Genomic DNA, 17039 nt, shown 5'->3' on the forward strand with positions numbered 1-17039 from the left:
AGCCAAAGAAGCCGCCTCTAGGACGGGACGGAAGGGGCGTCCGCTGAGCAGAGGCCCCACTCCCGGCCTAGCACTGACTCCTCTTGGGGACTTGCGCTCTTGGGCCTCGGTTTCCCCACCTGTCCAGGGGCGGAGAGGCTTGGCCTGGATGACTGTGCAAGCCCTGCGGAGCCCCCAGTGTGACCGCTGGAGCCGGCCAGGAGCTCAGGACTCACCCGCTCCAAGCGCTGGAGGAACCTGAGGACCTTCCCGGTCCTGCCCACGGAGGGCGGCTTGGCCAGGCGTGGCTGGGCCGGGTCCTTCTGCTACAGATTTTCACACTTCAGACCCTCACCCCACGCCTCCCTGCACACCCGCACTGGGGTGCTGGGCATGGAGCCCAGGGTGAGATGCCTGCTGGGCAAGCGAACTGTCCCCAGCGCTCAAGGGCTCCTGACTGTGTGACTTCCAGGGTTTGGGGACCCTCAGGCCATCTTTCACACCCTGGGGTCCCTTCCTTACCCCAAACCTGAAGTCGGCCCATCACACAGAGCAAGCAGGGCTGGGTGCTCCCGGTGCCTCCTGGAGGAGAGGGGCTAAGGGGACGCTGAGAGGTGTCCCCATTCTCTCTGCGCGCCCAAACAAGGCCCCCGGGTGTACCCAGCCGGAGCCGCACCAGTGCTTGCACCTGGACACCCACGCTTCCCAAATTCTGCAGCTGTCCCTCAGCCTGGGGGTGGTGGGGTTCCAGGGGGAGGGGAGTGGGGGGGAGGAAGGAGTTAAGAGGGACACAGCCGGACCTGGAAGGGAGGAAGCGGGGGAGGAAGTCCGCCCCCGGCCAGGAATTCCTGAACGTGGAGGGTGGAGTGGGTGCGACCTCAGGGGGCCCTGGGGTCACCAGCCCCACCTAGGGACACAATCCCACTGCCCCTCCCCGAGTCCCAGGCAGCTCCCCAGCCCGGAGGGAAGTTCCCGGGGCGCTGCAAGGTTTGCTAGGAGGTGACCACGGGGGGACGCGCCCCGACAGGGTGTGACAGAGACAGACACAGAGCAACAGACAGACACCCAGACGGGAAGGGACAGGGAGGGATGCCCCATCCCAGGAGACCGGGCGCTGAGACCGAGGCCGCCAGAGACGAGCACAGGTGGGGACAGAGCGGCGGGACGGGGCCGGGGGCGAGAGGCGCACAGAGCCCGAGACAGCCCGGGAGAGACGCGCCCGGAGCGGGGCCACGGCTGGACTCGGGGAGCTCGCGGCCGGGCTGGAGGTGCGGACGCCAGGGCCGGGCGGGGGCGGGGCCGGGACGGCGCGGGAGACTGAGGCAGGCGGGTCGCGGGGGAAGGGGCGCCCTACCTGCGCGGTGGCGGCGCCTTCGGTATGACCGGGTCCCGACTCGATGGCGGCGCCAGGACTCCACGGGCGCCCCCGCGGAGCAGGACGGCGGCGACTCCCTGTGGCCCCGGGCCCGAGTCGCCCGCCCAAGCCCCGCCCCGGCCGCTCCCGCCCCCGTTAACCCCTCCCCTGCCGCGCCCCTGAACCTGCGAGATCTTCACACCACTCAACGCTCCCAAGCCACAAACTCAAAATTCCGAGACCGGGCCCTAACCCCACCTCATCAACTCCCACCTTGTGTGTGTGCGTGTGCGCGTGAGTCAGGGTCTAACTATGTAGCCAGGCTGGGCTCGAACTTGGTGGTGATCCTCCTGCCTCAGCCTCCCCACTGCTGGGATGACAAGCGCAACTGACTCTCATTAACCCTTGAATCACTCTTCCTCCTTCCAACCACAGACCTCCAACTTCATCAGTCCTGGGAGAGGGGTTCCACCACGGAGCTGCCTCTGGCTGTCAGCTCTTCCCTTGGAGGCCCCAGCCCTGAATCTTTCAACTTCTGGTCCTTAACCTTCTGCACCTCCCACCCAGCCAAGGGAGAGAACAAATCCCCACTTCCAAGGTCAGAGACACCTCTGAAAGGAGCTCTGGGGCTTACAGTCGCAGCCAGTTCCCTGGCCTGAACTTAGCCTAGTGACCTCCCTACCTCAGTTTCCTCTGCAGTCAAAGCAATTGTTCAGGTCCTCTTCATGGGAATGTCCTATGGTAACAATGCCATTAAATCTGGGAATGACCTGAGTGTGGTGGCTTAATCCCAACTTCTTGGGAGGCTGAGGCATGAGGATCGCAAATTCAAGCCCAGCCTGGGCAACTTAGTGAGACCTTGTCTCAAATTAAAAAAAAAAAAAAATTTTTTTTTTTTGAAGTGCTAGGAATGTAGCTCAGTGATAGGCAGCACCTGGCTCCAGCCTGAGTACCACAGCAAAAACAAAACCTGCAAAGGCTGTCACTCTGCAGCCTGACACTGGTTGGTTTCATTTGGTACAGTGAGTCCTGACAAAGGAAGCCCCGCAGCTAAACAACAAATCAGGGCCTGGCAGGCCCATCCTCCAGAGCACTGTTCTATGCCCTTTTTCAGACAATACACCCAATTTCCCCCCTAGACATGACTCCTTTCTTTCTTTCTTCTTTTTTTCTATATATTTTGGGGTTTTTTTGAGACAGTTCTTGCTATTTAGTTCAGGCTGGCCTTGAACTCACTATATAGCGCAAGCTGGTCTCAAACTCATGGTGATCCTCCTGCCTCAGCCTCCCCAGAGTGCTGGGATTACAGGTGTGGGCCACCACACTGGCATCGTTCTTTCTTTCTTTCTTTCTTTCTTTCTTTCTTTCTTTTTTTGGTACTGGGAATTGAACTCAGGACCTTGCACTTGCCAGGAAGGCGCTTGTGCTGCTGAGCTATATTCCCGGGGGCATTGTTCTTTCTTTTTGCACTCAGAGATTAATTTTACCTGTTCTAGAACTTCACCTAAATGAAGTCATACAGTTTAAAGGAGACAAACAGAAAAGGGAGCTATTGTAATTATTCTCTGGACAGGCAACTTCACCTCTCTGAACTGTACTATTCCCTTCCTTGCAGGGATCCTGAGGGAGACAGGAAGTGAGAGGTAAAGGACCCAGGAACCCTGCAACATGGACACAGTTAAGGATAGCTCCAAAACCCTTCATGGTGATCTAACATGTGTATATCCTAATAGCTTCAAGACCAGCGGCCCATGGCCTCCTGGCAGCCCAGTGATTGGCCCAAACTCCTCTAAGGAGCAAGTCTGAAGGGCAGGATGGTGCACATCTATAATCCCAGCACACTAGGAGGCTGAGGCAGGAGGATATCAAGTTTGATCCCAACCGGGGGAACTTAGTGATTTAGCAAGACCCTGTCTCAAATTTTAAAAAGAAAAGGGACTGGAGATGTAGCTCATTGTGAAAGCCCTGAGTTGAAGACCTAGTACAAAAAAAAAAAAAACAAAATAAACAAAAAACAAAACCACCAATTCTCAGTGCCTGCTGTGGGTTTAGGGTCCTTCCCTCCTGCTCTTCCCGCCATTCAGTCGGGTGCCGGCAGTAAACTACAGCTCTCTGAAGAGTCCTGTGGGGAGCAGTTATGCAGGAACCGTTTTGAGGGGGGCTGACAGGTGGAGGAGCAAAGGGGCCCCGGAGATAGACAACCCGGACTCTCTCCCCTGGGATTCTGCGCCGCAACTCTAAGCAGCTCCCAACAGGACGTGCAGGGCAGGGACGCTCATGGATGGAGTCCACACAGGGCAGTCTCCCAGGGCCCAGCACAGAGGAGAAAAGCTACAGTGACCCCAAGGGGCACATGGAGAATCACCAGCACTTTTCCAGCGGAATTTTCGAGCCTTATTTTTTTCATGGAGGTCCCCGTCTGGCCACGAGGGGGCGATAGAGCATCGAGCGCCCCAGTGACAGCCGCTTCCATAGCGTTGCGCTACTTTACTGCGCTTGGACTGCGGGAAGAATCCTTACGTGGGGACAGAAAAGCAGTCTGTGACCCAAAAGTGGCAGAAAACTGGCCTCTTAAACCTAGAGAAGGCTGCTGGTGTGGTGGAGCATACCTATAATCTAAGCCCTCGGGAGACTGAGGCAGGAGGATCTCTTTGAGTTCAAAGCCAGCCTGAACTGAACAGTGAGACCCTGTCTCAAAACAACCCAAATCCTTGCACTCATGGGCGCTGCTCAGTGAATGGATGTTTGGGTCACATTAATTGAGACCCTTGGCCAAAGGGATGGAGGGGATGGATCCTTCTGACATGCTTAAAACCCCATAGAATTTCCCGTTGGACTCTAGCGGCTGTCATTGCTCATGGGTGGGTTGTCATCTGGATCAGTCCATCTTAGGTAGCCATTCATGGAGACTATAAACAATCTCCTAGGGGCAGAGGAGGGGTGTCAGGGTTCTTCTGCAGGACATTTTCTCTCCCTTCAGAAGAGGTGGGCTGGAGAAGTGGTTACTCTGAAACCGTGAGGCTCTGGGTTTCCCTGCCGCTGGGATCACCTCACAGGTGAGGCATGGAAGGGAAGCACAGGTCTGTAATGGTCTGCAAAATTCTTATGTCTCAAACCAGGCGTGGTGGCGCACGCCTCTAATCCCAGCACTTGGGAAGCTGAGGCAGGAGGATCACTGTGAGTTCAAGACCAGCCTGGACTACAAAGTGAGCTGAAGGCCAGCCTGAACTGCATAGTGAGACCCTGTCCCAAAAAGACCAAAAAAAAAAAAAATTTCTTAAGTCTCATACATGTCCAGACATAAATGTCCAGGTGTTGGCTGCCCTGTGCTGGTCCCACTGGAGCAGTGGTTCTCGAGGAGGCTGCCCGAGCCTCAGCCCATCTGGAGCTCTCTGTGAGCACAGATTCTCAGGGAAGGCAGCCTCAGGCCCAAGCCCCAAATCATCTTGGTTAAAAGGATGAGAGAGGGCTGGGGATTTAGCTCAGCGGCAAAAGCGCCTGCCTGGCAAGTGCAAGGTCGTGAGTTCGGTTCCCAGTACCAGAGAAAAACCGAAAAACCAAAAAAAAAAGGATGAGAGAATCAGAACAAAAGGATGAGAGAATCAGAACAACACAGTGCGACCCCCTTTGTACACTGGGCCTTACAAGTTGTTAAATAATGAAATGGGCTGAAATAGTTCTCTGTATAATGAAGCCAGCCCAGGGGCCAAGCCTGCACTTCCTAGGGCTTCTCAGCTCAGCAAGGGTCAGAGAACTAAGGCAGGAACGCGGGAGATGCTTTTTTTTTTTTTTTGGTCTTTTTGAGACAAAGTCTCACTATACAATTCAGGCTGACCTTGAACTCACTTTGTAGCCCAGGCTGGTCTCAAACTTGCAACAATCCTCCTGCCTCAGCCTCCTGAGTGCTGAGATTACAGGTGTGCGCCACCACGCCCAGCTTGCACAATCACGAGATGTTTTTGGAGTACATGACTTTGGATCTTTTTTTTTTTAATTTTACTTGTTTTTTTCTGGAGGGGGGGCAGTATTTTTTTGAGACAGGCTCTTGCTCTGTATCCCAGGTTGGCCTTGAACTCATGGTAATATTCCTGCCTCAGCCCCCTGAGTGCTTGAGTGCTGGGATTACAGGCATGCACCACCATGACCTGATGGCATTATTCCTTCTACCTCCTTATTTCCTTCTACCCTGCCCCAGCTATGCCTTCCCACTCTCCTACACACACACTGAAACTCAAACCCAAGGCCTCCAGCATGCTAAGCAGGCTAGCTAACACCAGCCACACCCACAAAAGGCGTTTCCAATCTTCTTAGGATCCTCTTTGAAGAAAATGGGCCTGTTAAATTAAGCATGATTGGGGCTGGGGATTTAGCTCAGTGGCACAGCGCCTGCCTGGCAAGCATAAGATGATGAGTTCAATTCCTGGTACCAGAAAAAAAAACAAACAAATAAATAAATAAATTAAGCATGATTATGCATGTCAGCTATTCAGGCACGAGGACTGCTTGAGCCTCCAGGAGTTGGAGACCAACGTGGGTAACATAATGAGGCCCCATCTCTCAAAAGAAATTTTTTTTAATGAAAAATGAACAAGGAACTTTCAGGTTCATTTAAACTTCCTCAGAAGGTGACTATTGCTGGGCGTGGTGGCGCATGCCTGTAATCCCAGCACTGGGGAGTCCGAGGCAGGAGGATTGTTTCGAGTTCGAGGCCAGCCTGGGCTACAAAGTGAGCTCAAGGTCAGCCTGAACTGCATAGCGAGACCCTGTCTCAAAAAGACAAAAAAAAAAGAAAAAAAAAAGAAAAAGAAAGAAAAAGAAGGTGACTATTGTAAAGGATGAAGCACATTCAAAAAGCAATAAAACACAAGCTAAGGAAATGTGCTATCAAGTCATTATTCCAGACCAGCAACCTTCACTGAAGTTCTCATCCTGTCTATGTCCTCCGAGGATGAATCTCTAGAGGAATCCAAAGAGGCTATGATAAAATACCATCCTTCAGGTCCTGATTTTCAAAAGAAAGAATGGGGAAAAATCTGGTGTACCCACCCCGAAGGTAATCTCTGGTGTTCCTCGGATGGCTGCCTGGTGGAACCAGATGGTTTTCAAAGGTCATCTATCGGGCTGGGGATTTAGCTCAGCGGCAAAAGCGCTTGCCTGGCAAGTGCAAGGTCGTGAGTTCGGTTCCTGGTACCGGAGAAAAACCAAAAAAAAAAAAAACAACAACAACAAAGGTCATCTATCAACTAACTGTCCCCAGGACACCACTCGGAAGGCCCCTTCAGGATGGGGAAGGAACCCACTGAGCTGTGTGCCCACTTGCTCAGCCCACACTGGCGAAATCTTTGCCTTAACATTCTGGGTGCTTCTGGCAGGGTTATTTTGGAGGAAGTTTGCACTGAAATCAGTTGGATTCAACACAGCACATCGCCTCCCGCAGCGTGGTTTGGCCTCATTGCAAAAGTTAAAGGCCCTAATAGAACAGAGACTGACTTCTAGCAAGAAGGAATTCTGCCAACAGATGGCCTTCAGACTCCAACCGCCTCAGCGGCTCTGCCCTGGGGACAACCAGAATGCCCATCAGCGGGTGGTGAATGGCCAAACACAGAATGGTGAACGACCGTCTTATTCCATTAAGTTTTGGGATTTGTTCCAGAGCAGTAGATAATGGCAGTAGGGTCTTCATACTCCCGTTCATTGTTCAATCTGAACGCCAGGGAGTCCCGTAGTGACACAAATCTGCTGAGGTCCTAGTAAGCACTGTCACCTCTTCCCCACGTTTATCCCACTTCGCTCTGCCAGATCTCAGAAGGTCAGGTGGGGGAATGTCAGTCCCAGGTATATTATACTAACTCCACCCAGCAAAAGGGTGGGCACATGACCAGATCTGGCCAATCAGACCCCCCCATAGCCAGGCCCACAGGGATTGGTTCAAAAGTGGTAACGGTGACAAATGCTGAGCCAATCAGAGTCCCCTGGACCCCCTTACCGGTAGTGGGAGAGACTTCCCCTTCATCATATGGCCAGATGGCTTGTGGCCCTGAAGTAACATAATCATAGCTAACATTTTAGTGTTTGTTGTATGCCAGGCACTGAACTAAATGCAGGTATTTAAGTCATTTAATTTTCATGGCCTCCTTAAGGGGCAGTTACCCTTAACCCCATCTCATGGATAGAGCAAACTGAGCTTAATTAAGAATGTCTCCCTCGCAGGGTGTGATGGTGCACACCTATAATCCAAGCATTTTGGGAGGCTGAGGTAGGACAGCAACCTCAAGCCAGGCAGGGTTAAATGCAAGACCTGAGCAAGACCTTGTCTCAAAATGAAAAAAGAAACAGGAGCTGGGGATGTAGCTCACTGTGAAGACCCCGGGTTCCAATCCCCAGTACTGGGGAGGAAATAAGTTCCATTTCTGGTCCACATGCTAAGAATCTTTTTATATTTTTAAATCGCTCAAAAGAAATCAAACCATGAGTATTTCATGACGTGAAAATTGTGAGAAACTGAAATTTCAGTATCTTCAGTTGCGTTTGGAGGGAACCCAGGTCATTCATATATGTAGTGCGTGGTTGCTTTGCCATCACAATAGTTAGTGGTGACAAAGACAAGTGGCTCACAAGACAGAAATAGTTACTCTCTGGCCCTTTGCAGAGCATTTGTCATCCTCTGATTTAAAACACAAAAATGAGCTGAGTATGATGGCGCATGCCTGTAATCCCAGCACTTGGGAGGCTGAGGCAGGAGGATCGTTGGGAGTTCAAGACCAGTCTGGGCTACGAAGTGCGCTCCAGGCCAGCCTGAACTGCATAGCGAGACCCTGTCTCAAAAAGACAAAATAATAATAATAATAATAACAATAATAATAAAATACAAAAATGAGCTAGGTGTGGTGGCTCCAGGCCTATAAACCTCTTAGGAGGCTGAGGCAGAGGATCAGGAGTTCAAAGCCAGCCTGGGCTGCATAATGAGATTCAGTCTCAATCAATACATAAAATCCCAAACTGGAGCTGGGAAGCTTGTCATGGTGGCCCACACCTGAAATCCCAGCACTCTGAGAAGGGCTGGGGATATAACTCAGTGGGATAAGCGCCTGCGTAGCAAGCTCAAGATTCTGAGTTCGATCCCCAGTACCGCAAAAAAAAAAAAGAAAGACACAAAAACAATTTTACAGCCGGGCATGGTGGCGCACACCTGTAATCCCAGCACTCGAGAGGCTGAGGCAGGAGGATCGTTTCGAGTTTGAGACCAGCCTGGGCTACAAAGTGAGCTCAAGGCCAGCCTGAAGTACATATAGAGACCCTGTCTTAAAAAGACCAAAAAAAAAAAAAAAAAAAAAAAAAAAAAAAAAAGCCCAGCACTCTGAGAGCAGAAGCAGACAGATCATAAATTTGAGCCCAGCCTGGGCAACTTAGTGATTTAGGGAGTCCATCTCGGCAAAATTAAAAATGGCTGGGGACATAGCTCAATGCAGAAGTCTTGGGTTCAATCCCCAGCACCACCCCCATTAAATAAAATAATGTAGGGGTGCTGTTGCTCTGAGGCAGAGCATATGCTTAATATTCTCAAGGTCCTGGGTTCGATCTCCAGCACCAAAAACATAAAACAAAGCAACAAAATTGCCACAGGTACTAAGTCGAACTCCCAGAAGAATCCCAGAGCCCACATTTGAGCCTCCTGAATCCAGCTGGCTCCTTCCTGGATCACCCGGTCCAATGACTTGGCAACTACTTTCTTAACGCTGAGCAGAGCTGGGTTTGTTTCTTACAAGCTAGAACCCTAGCAGCATCTCCCAGATACCTATTATATTATCAACTCACTTGTCCGAAAAGAATCCCTTCCTTCTCCCCAGCACTCGGTGTCAGATGGATTCCACAGGTTTGCTTTTGTTTTTTGTTGGTTCTCGGAATCGAACTCAGGACTTCGGGCTTGCCTGGCAGGCGCCATGCCGCTGAGCTACATCGTGTCCGGTCCAAGCTTTCAGGTTTTTACAAAGTCCCGCCTCCTGGGGCATAATCACTGGTCAGGCCCCAGGCTGGTTGCTAAGAGCTCTAAAGGTACTGCGTGTTCTTTTCCTATTACACAAGCAGTGCTGGTCCAAGAGAGAAACGCTGACTTGGTGACTTTGAAATCAAGAAGCACACTTGCCCTTCCTTGCTTTGTAACGTGAGCCAATAATATTCTCTTTTGACCCAAGTTACAAAATGATTTCTGTCTGCACAGCAAAGGACAGCTGTGCCAGGCAACCTACAGAATGGGAAAAACATTTTGCCAGCTACTACTCGGACAAAGAACTAATATCGCGAATATAAAAAGAAACAAACAAAAAAAAAAACCCTAGACTCCCAAATTTAAAGACTCGATTAAAAAATGGGTATGTGAAATGAATACACACTTCTCAGAAGAAGAAATAGAAATGGCCAATAAATACACGAAAAAATGTTCAACATCGCTGGCCGTTTGAGAAATGCCAATTAAAACACTGAGATTCCATCTCACTCCAGAAAGAACAGGTACCATCAAACAATCTACCAATAATAAATGCCGGCAGGGCTGTGGGGAGAAATCAATCCTTCTCCATTGCTAGTGGGAGCATAAACTGATACAACCCCTATGGAAATTAGTGTGCAGATTCCTCAAAAAACTAAAAGTAGAGATTTCATTTAACCCAGCTATTCTCCTGCTAGGTATCAATAGATGGTGTTTTTTTGTTTTTTTTTTTTCTCCGGTACCGGAACCGAACTCACGACCTTGCGCTTGCCAGGCAGGCGCTTTTGCCGCTGAGCTAAACCCCCAACCACTCTCCTGCTAGGTATCTTCCCCAAAAGAGTTAAAGACATCACACCACAGTGAAATAGACACGTCCATGTTTACAGTGGTGCAACCCATAATAGCTATATCTTGGAAACAGCCTCTATGTCCAGCATATGAACAGATAAAAAATACGGTATTTATATGCAACAGAGCACTACTCTGCCATAAAGAAGGATACACTTGAGCCCTTTGTAGGAAAGTGGGTGCACTTTGAGACCATCACATTAAATGAAATAACTCAAACACACAAACTTAAACATCACATCATTTTTCTTATATGAAAAACTCAATATTTTATTATAAAATAAAAGACAGATAATAGGAAAAAAAGAGAAAGAAAAAAAAGGTATTCTAGCCAGGCTTGGTGCAGCACATGCCTATAATCCCAGCATGAGGGAGGCTGAGGCAGGAGGATCACCACAAGTTTGAGGCCAGCCTGAGCTACAGAGTGAGTTCAAAGCCAGCCTGAACTACATAGCAAGACCCTGTCTCAAAAAAAGAAAAAAAAAAAAGGAAAGAAAAAAAAGAATTGCAATCCAGTGCAGATAATGCATCGAAAAGTGTACCTTGCTTTAGTGCAGTTATCTATCATGTTTTCTATGTTCTTCGGCCTATTAGTCTGGTTTTCCATCTGCATATGTGATATTTTTTATTTTTATTTTGTCTTTTTGTGACAGGGTCTCGTATGCAGTTCAGGCTGGCCTTGAGCTTACTCTGTAGCCCAGACTGGTCTTGAACTCACAACGATCCTCCTGCCTCAGCCTCCCAAGTGCTGGGATTACAGGCGTGCGCCACCATGCCCAGCCTTGCATATGTGATAGGTAACTGTGTAAGGTCTTATAAATAAATAAACCTGATGCTGGAAAAATAAAAGAGAAGGGAGGGAGAAAGAAGGGAACTGAGACGTGTTCTGTGCATGTACCAGTCCCCTCCAGTGAACACAATCATTATGCACTGCAAACATGTGCTAATAAAAGTCAAAATCAAAAATAATGTAAAAATCACAACTGAAAAATAAAAAATGCTTTTGTCACTTGTATCCAATACAGACCCAAGTAATAACAGTTCCGTATCACACACCGTGTAACATACACACACGTGCGCACACTTATAGAGTCACTTTGAACTAGGCCCACACCAAGTACACAGACCCTGACACACGGCTCAGTGCACATGTCTTTATTTCTCGATGCTATAAAAGAACAAACTTAAAAAAAAAAGTTGGGCATGATGGCGCACGCCTGTAATCCCAGCACTGAGGAGGCTGAGGCAGGAGGATCACAGCAAGTTTGAGGCCAGCCTGGGCTACATAATGAGTTCAAGGCCAGCCTGGACTACAGAGTGAGACTCTTTGTCTCAAAAAAAAGAAAAAAAAGAAAAGAAAAAGAAAAAAACCACCCAAATCAAACCAAACACCAGTGACTCCCCCAAAGCACTGTGACCCTCTTCCCACCCTGATAAATAGAGACTTCTGTCTGTTGGCTCACCCTCCCACCCGCATAACCCCCTCTGCTATAGACATACTCTGGGTATATATTACTCTACTCGGCAATAGACATCTCCCGAAAATAGAACTCCACCCTGCCACCTCTACCCTGGGCCTGCGTCCCCGGAAGCCCTGCTCAGACCACCCGCCACTGCAGCACGCTGGTATCCTTGCCCCCTGTAGTCAGGGCCACACTGTCATCCCACAAGAAGGCCACATTCGTCACATGGCTGCTGTGTCCACCGTATTTGTGGCTGAGGGCCTGTTATGGAGGAGAATGAAAAAGAAGAAGTCAGAAGAGGCAAGGGCACCCTCAGGTCTTCCTGTCTGTACCTTCTCTGTTTACTAAGCCCCACCTTTAAGAATCAATGGGGTTAGCCAGGCGTGGTGGCGCACACCTCTAATCCCAGCATTCAGGAAGCTGAGGCAGAAGGATCGCTGCCAGTTGGAGGCCAGCCTTGGCTACATAGTGAGTTTAAGGCCAGCCTGAACTACATAAAGTGACCCTGTCTCAAAAAGACAAAATAAAAAAAGAATCAATGGGCAGGGCAAGGAAGAATGATGCAAGGCTTATAATCCCAGCACTCTGGGAGGCTGAGGCAGGAGGGTCACAAGTTCAAACTCAGCCTGAGACTCTTAGGGACTTAACGAGTACATGTCCTTTTTTTTGGTACTGGGAATCAAACTCAGGACCTTGCGCTTACCAGGCAGGCACTTGTGCCACTGAGCTATATCCCTGGCCCATGAGTATGTGTCTTTAAAATAAATTTTAAAGGCTGGGCATGGTGGTGCGATCTTGTAATCTCAGCACTCAGGAAGCTGAGGCAGGATTGCTGCCAGTTGGAGGCCAGCCTGGGCTAAATAATGAGTTCAAGGCCAGCCTGAACTATAAAGTGATACCTTGTCAAAAAAATAAATAAAAGGCCCTTGACAGCATAAAAGGAAAAAACGAGAGTGCCCATAGGAGAGGCTGCTCATAAAGAGATTTGAGGCTCAAGGTAATGCAACGTTTGGAGCCTGATTTAAACAAACTAACTGTAGAAAGCCATTTCGGAGACACGGAAGGGCATCTGAATAGGGACTGGGTACAGGATCATATTAAGAAATCAATGTTGGTTCCATCCCAGTACCACCAAAAATAAGAAGACTAATGCATAAATAATTTAATGGAGCTGAATCAATCAATAGCTAAGAATTAACCACTGCTATCTGCAATAAGGATGAATCTTGTAGACATAATGTTAAGTGCAGAAGCCAAGGAAAAAGAGGTCATCCTGTGGCGCTGGCGCCTATAAACCCAGCTACTCAGGAGGCTGAGGCAAGAAGATCACAGAGCCAAAGCCAGCTCAGGCAACTCTGCCAGACTCTGTCTCTCACTAAAAAAAAAAAAAAAGGCTCAGTGGCTCTGGGTTTTCTTTTTTTATTTTTTTTAATTTTCTATTTTTTTGGTTTTTGGTTTTTTTCTGGTACCAGGAATCGAACTCACGACCTTGCGCTTGCCAGGCAGGCGCTGTGCCGCTGAGCTAAATCCCCAGCCCCGGCCCTGGGTTTTAATCCTCAATGCTGAAAGAAGGAGCGGGGAAGAAGGATAGGGGAGAGGAGGGGAAGACTGTGGAATCGGTATGGAGATTCCTCAAGAAACCGAGAGTAGATGATGTTCCTTCCATCTGACCCAGCTATTCCCCTTCTTGGTATCGCCCTGAAAGAATTAAAAGCAGGCTGGGGATACAGTTCAGTGGCACAAGTGCCTGCCTGGCAAGCACAAGGTCCTGAGTTTGAGTCCCAGTACCAAAAAAAAAAGAAGAAGAAGAATTAAAAGCATCATACCGTAGCGATATAGGTGCAATCATGTTTATAGCAGCACAGCTTATAACAGCTAAATCTTGGAAACAACCCAAATGCCCATCAACTATGATGGATAAAGAAGATGTGGTGGCATTATAGAGAAACCATTATATGGTGGCAAATTTTTTTTTAATATAATGGAGTACTACTCTGCCATAAAGAAGGATAAGCCCGAGACATGTCTAACTAAATGGATGCACCTTTAGACCATACTCTTTTTTTTTTTTTTTTTTTCCGGTACCAGGAATCGAATTCACGACCTCACACTTGCCAGACAGGTACTGTGCCGCTGAGCTAAATCCCCAGCCCCCGAGACCATATTCTTAAGTGAAATAAATAAAAAACATATGGTTAAATATTGTATTGTTTCTCTGGGGTGAGAAACTGAAAGTGTAAATGAGACCAAAATGTATAATAGATATTGGGAAAGGGAAAAAAATGTTCAAATGGGGGAGGGGAAGAAGGAGTTAGGGAGGGAGAAGGGACAAGAGAAAAAAAGAGAATACAAAGAAAAAATGGAAATACAGCTTTTGTTATCTGGATGTGGTGGCGCATGCCTGTAATCCTAGCACCCAGGAGTCTGAGGCAGGAGGATCATTGTGAGTTCGAGATCAGCCTGGGCTACAAAGTGAGCTCAAGGCCAGCCCAAACTGCACAGCAAGACCCTGTCTCAAAAGGACAAAAAATAACTTTTGTAAATAAGGAGGAGAAGCGGGGTTGAAGGGAGGGGAGGGGAATGGGAAAAAAAAAAAAGAAGTAAGATATACCATGTATAGGTCCAATTCCTGTGATGAATGTGATCACTACGTATATCTAAAATGTACCAATAAAACAAAAAAATGCAAAAAAAAAAAAAAAAAGAGAGAGAGAGGGAGAAGGAAAAAGATAAAGATGAGAAGGGGTTGGAGGAGACACAAATATGCACTCCTGGTAACAGTGGGACATGACTAACAGGTATAGAAGGGATCACTGCACTATTCTCTCTGCTTTTTTTGTTTTGTTTTTGAGACAGGGTCTCCCTGTGCAGTTCAGGCTGGGCTTGAACTCATTATGGCACCCAGGCTGGCCTTGGCTCTGTGTTTATGTACAAAAATTTCCTATTAAAATGTTACAACAGCCAGGTGTGGTGGTGCATACCTATAATGCCACTCAGGAGGATCACTACGAGCTCGAGGCCAGTGTGGCCCACACTGTGAGTTCAAGGCCAGCCTGAATTACACAGTGAGACGCTGTCTCAAAAAAAGATTAATGAAAGAAAAGAAAAATATAAAGGGCCAAGGATGCAGCTCACTGCAAAGGCTCTGGGGTTCAATCTGCAATACAGCAAAACAAAACCCTTGTGGGGTGTGGTGGCGTCCGCCTGTAATCCCAGCACCAGGAGGCTGAGGCAGGAGGATTGACGTGAGGTTGAGACCAGCCTGGGCTACAAAGTGAGTTTGAGGCCAGCCTGAACAACATAGTAAAACCCTTTCTCAAAAACACAAAGAAGAAAAAAACAGTGTGAGTGGCAGTTCTCCCAGGCTCAGGCAATCACTCCTCTTACCCCCTTGGTGGCATCCTGGCATGGGGAATCACGGATGCTGGGATCCAATAACCTCGGGCACCAGCACCGTGGAACCGTTACATTACACCACTCAGAGTGTCAGCTTGCTCAGGGCTGTGGCCCTGGCTCTCAGTTTCGCTGCTGGGTCCTCCCCTTTGCCCCGGCACAGGGTAGGTGCTCACTAAATAGGAGCTGAGTGAGTAAGGGCCAAAGACTCAGCCACTGAGATGCTCAGGCCCTTAAAGGGCCATAATTCTGCACTAAGGAATTTCCCGACCTTTGGGTTAAGGAAGGTCCTTGGGGCCAAGTGCACCGTGCTAGCTGTAGGGATGAGGAAACTGAGGCCTGCGGGGGAGGAGGGGCTGGAATCTTGCCCCCAACCCTATCTGCTACCCGCCCACACCCGGCCCCTACAGGCACTCACTCGAGGCTGGCAGCACGGGTAACTAAACAGGTGGACCTTTCCAAAGTCGTCGGCTGAAGCCAGCAGCCTCCCGTCGTGGGAGCGAGCCACAGCGTTGATGTCAGTGCCGTCCACGCCCTCGGACCAGATCCCTGTGGGAAAGAGAGGGGTGGTAAGAGCCCAGCTGGCACCGAGGACCCCGAGAAGAGCACGGCCCTGGGCCCCAGCTCCTTGCCTCCTTCCTACCCACCCTGTCTTTATCAAGGATAGGACTCACAATGATCTTTTTCTTGCCCCACCCCCACCCCCATACCGGGAATCCAACTCACGATCTCGAGCTTGCCAGGCAGGCGCTGTGCCCCTGAGCTAAATCCCCAGCCCTTGTTTTGTTTTTTTGAAACAGAGTCTCGCTATGTAGCACAGGCTGGCTTCAAACTTGAGATGATCCTCCTGCCTCAACCTACCGAGTGCTGGGACTGTAGGTGTGCACCACCGCGCCTGGCTGCCTTCTTGCATTTCTCCCAAATTCTTTATCGCCTGTGGGCTTCTGCACATGCCATTCCCCTTGCTCCAGGCTGCTTCCCATCACCACTCCACCAAGCTCTGCATCCCGCAGTCCTCACTCACAGGACTCTTCCTCCAGGAGCCCCTCCCTGACTTCCTCCCAGCCAAACCAACCGTCTCCTCCCGGTTTCCCAGTTCCAGCCCTACTCACTCTGGGTCATCACTGACTGAGGACACGTATGTCTCCCTCACCAGACTGTGAGCTCCACAAAAGCAGGGCGGGGGCTGCAATGGTCACCACAGTGTCCTAGCACTGCCTTGCCCAGGGCCAACACAGCTAGCATTGCAGACTGCCTCAGGGCCTCAATGAACCTCTCTCTCATTTCATTACAGCTCCAAGGGACTTTATCAGTGATCTCACTCTGCCCTTTCTTCTTACATAAACACTGCCCGCAAACAGTAAAGGAGTGAGTTCCCTGTCCTGGAGGTAACTAATAAGAGACCGAATGATTCTAGTCTGGGATGATTTTGTGTGTGTGTGTGTAACAGAGAGAGACAAGGTCTCGCTATGTAGTTTAGGTTGGCCTCGAAATTGGGGTGATCCTCCTGCCTCAGCCACCCAAGTGCTAGGATTACATGTGCCACCATGCCTGGCTGTCCAGGATGATTCTTGGACTCCTGTCCTCAGCAGGGTCTCCCTCACAATGGAGCTTACCAAACACCCCAAAGCCCAGAACACAAGTTGCTGTGGCCCACTCCACGTTCCGCACCATGTCCGCGTTGATGATCTGCTTACAGGTGGCTGGGTCCCCTGGGACAGAAAATCAGGGGAAAGGTTTAGGGCCTGAAGAACCACGACTACACCCCCAAGTACTCAGGAGTGGGCCCTGAGGTCCAGGATGGAGGCCTCATAACACCTGTGGAAGCCTGCATTCTGGGTCCAGACACTTCAAAACCTGAGCAGGGACATCTGTTTAAAAACCTACATGCCAACCAACCAGAAAGGGGAGGAACTAGTTAAAAGCTGGGCCCGCAAGACAAGAAATCAGAAGGTAGAGAGCCCAAGCCTCTGTTCCCTAGGGAGAGCTCAGGTCTGTGCTAATCACACATGCAAAT

General features: G+C 49.5%; 1 protein-coding gene across 1 annotated transcript in view; it reads right to left on the reverse strand.

Annotated features, from left to right (window-relative positions):
• Positions 1 to 11479: 11479 nt before the first annotated feature.
• The window catches only part of Eml2 (echinoderm microtubule associated protein like 2), a 28502-nt gene continuing 22942 nt past the window's right edge, over positions 11480 to 17039 (reverse strand). Inside the window, 3 exon segments of the mRNA XM_005413789.2 lie at positions 11480 to 11890; positions 15441 to 15571; positions 16639 to 16734. Of these exon segments, the coding sequence (XP_005413846.1) occupies positions 11765 to 11890; positions 15441 to 15571; positions 16639 to 16734 (353 nt within the window). The 3' untranslated portion in view covers positions 11480 to 11764.

The sequence above is a fragment of the Chinchilla lanigera genome, unplaced genomic scaffold (assembly GCF_000276665.1).
Source record: "Chinchilla lanigera isolate Chin_1 unplaced genomic scaffold, ChiLan1.0 scaffold00173, whole genome shotgun sequence".
NCBI classification, from domain to species: domain Eukaryota; kingdom Metazoa; phylum Chordata; class Mammalia; order Rodentia; family Chinchillidae; genus Chinchilla; species Chinchilla lanigera.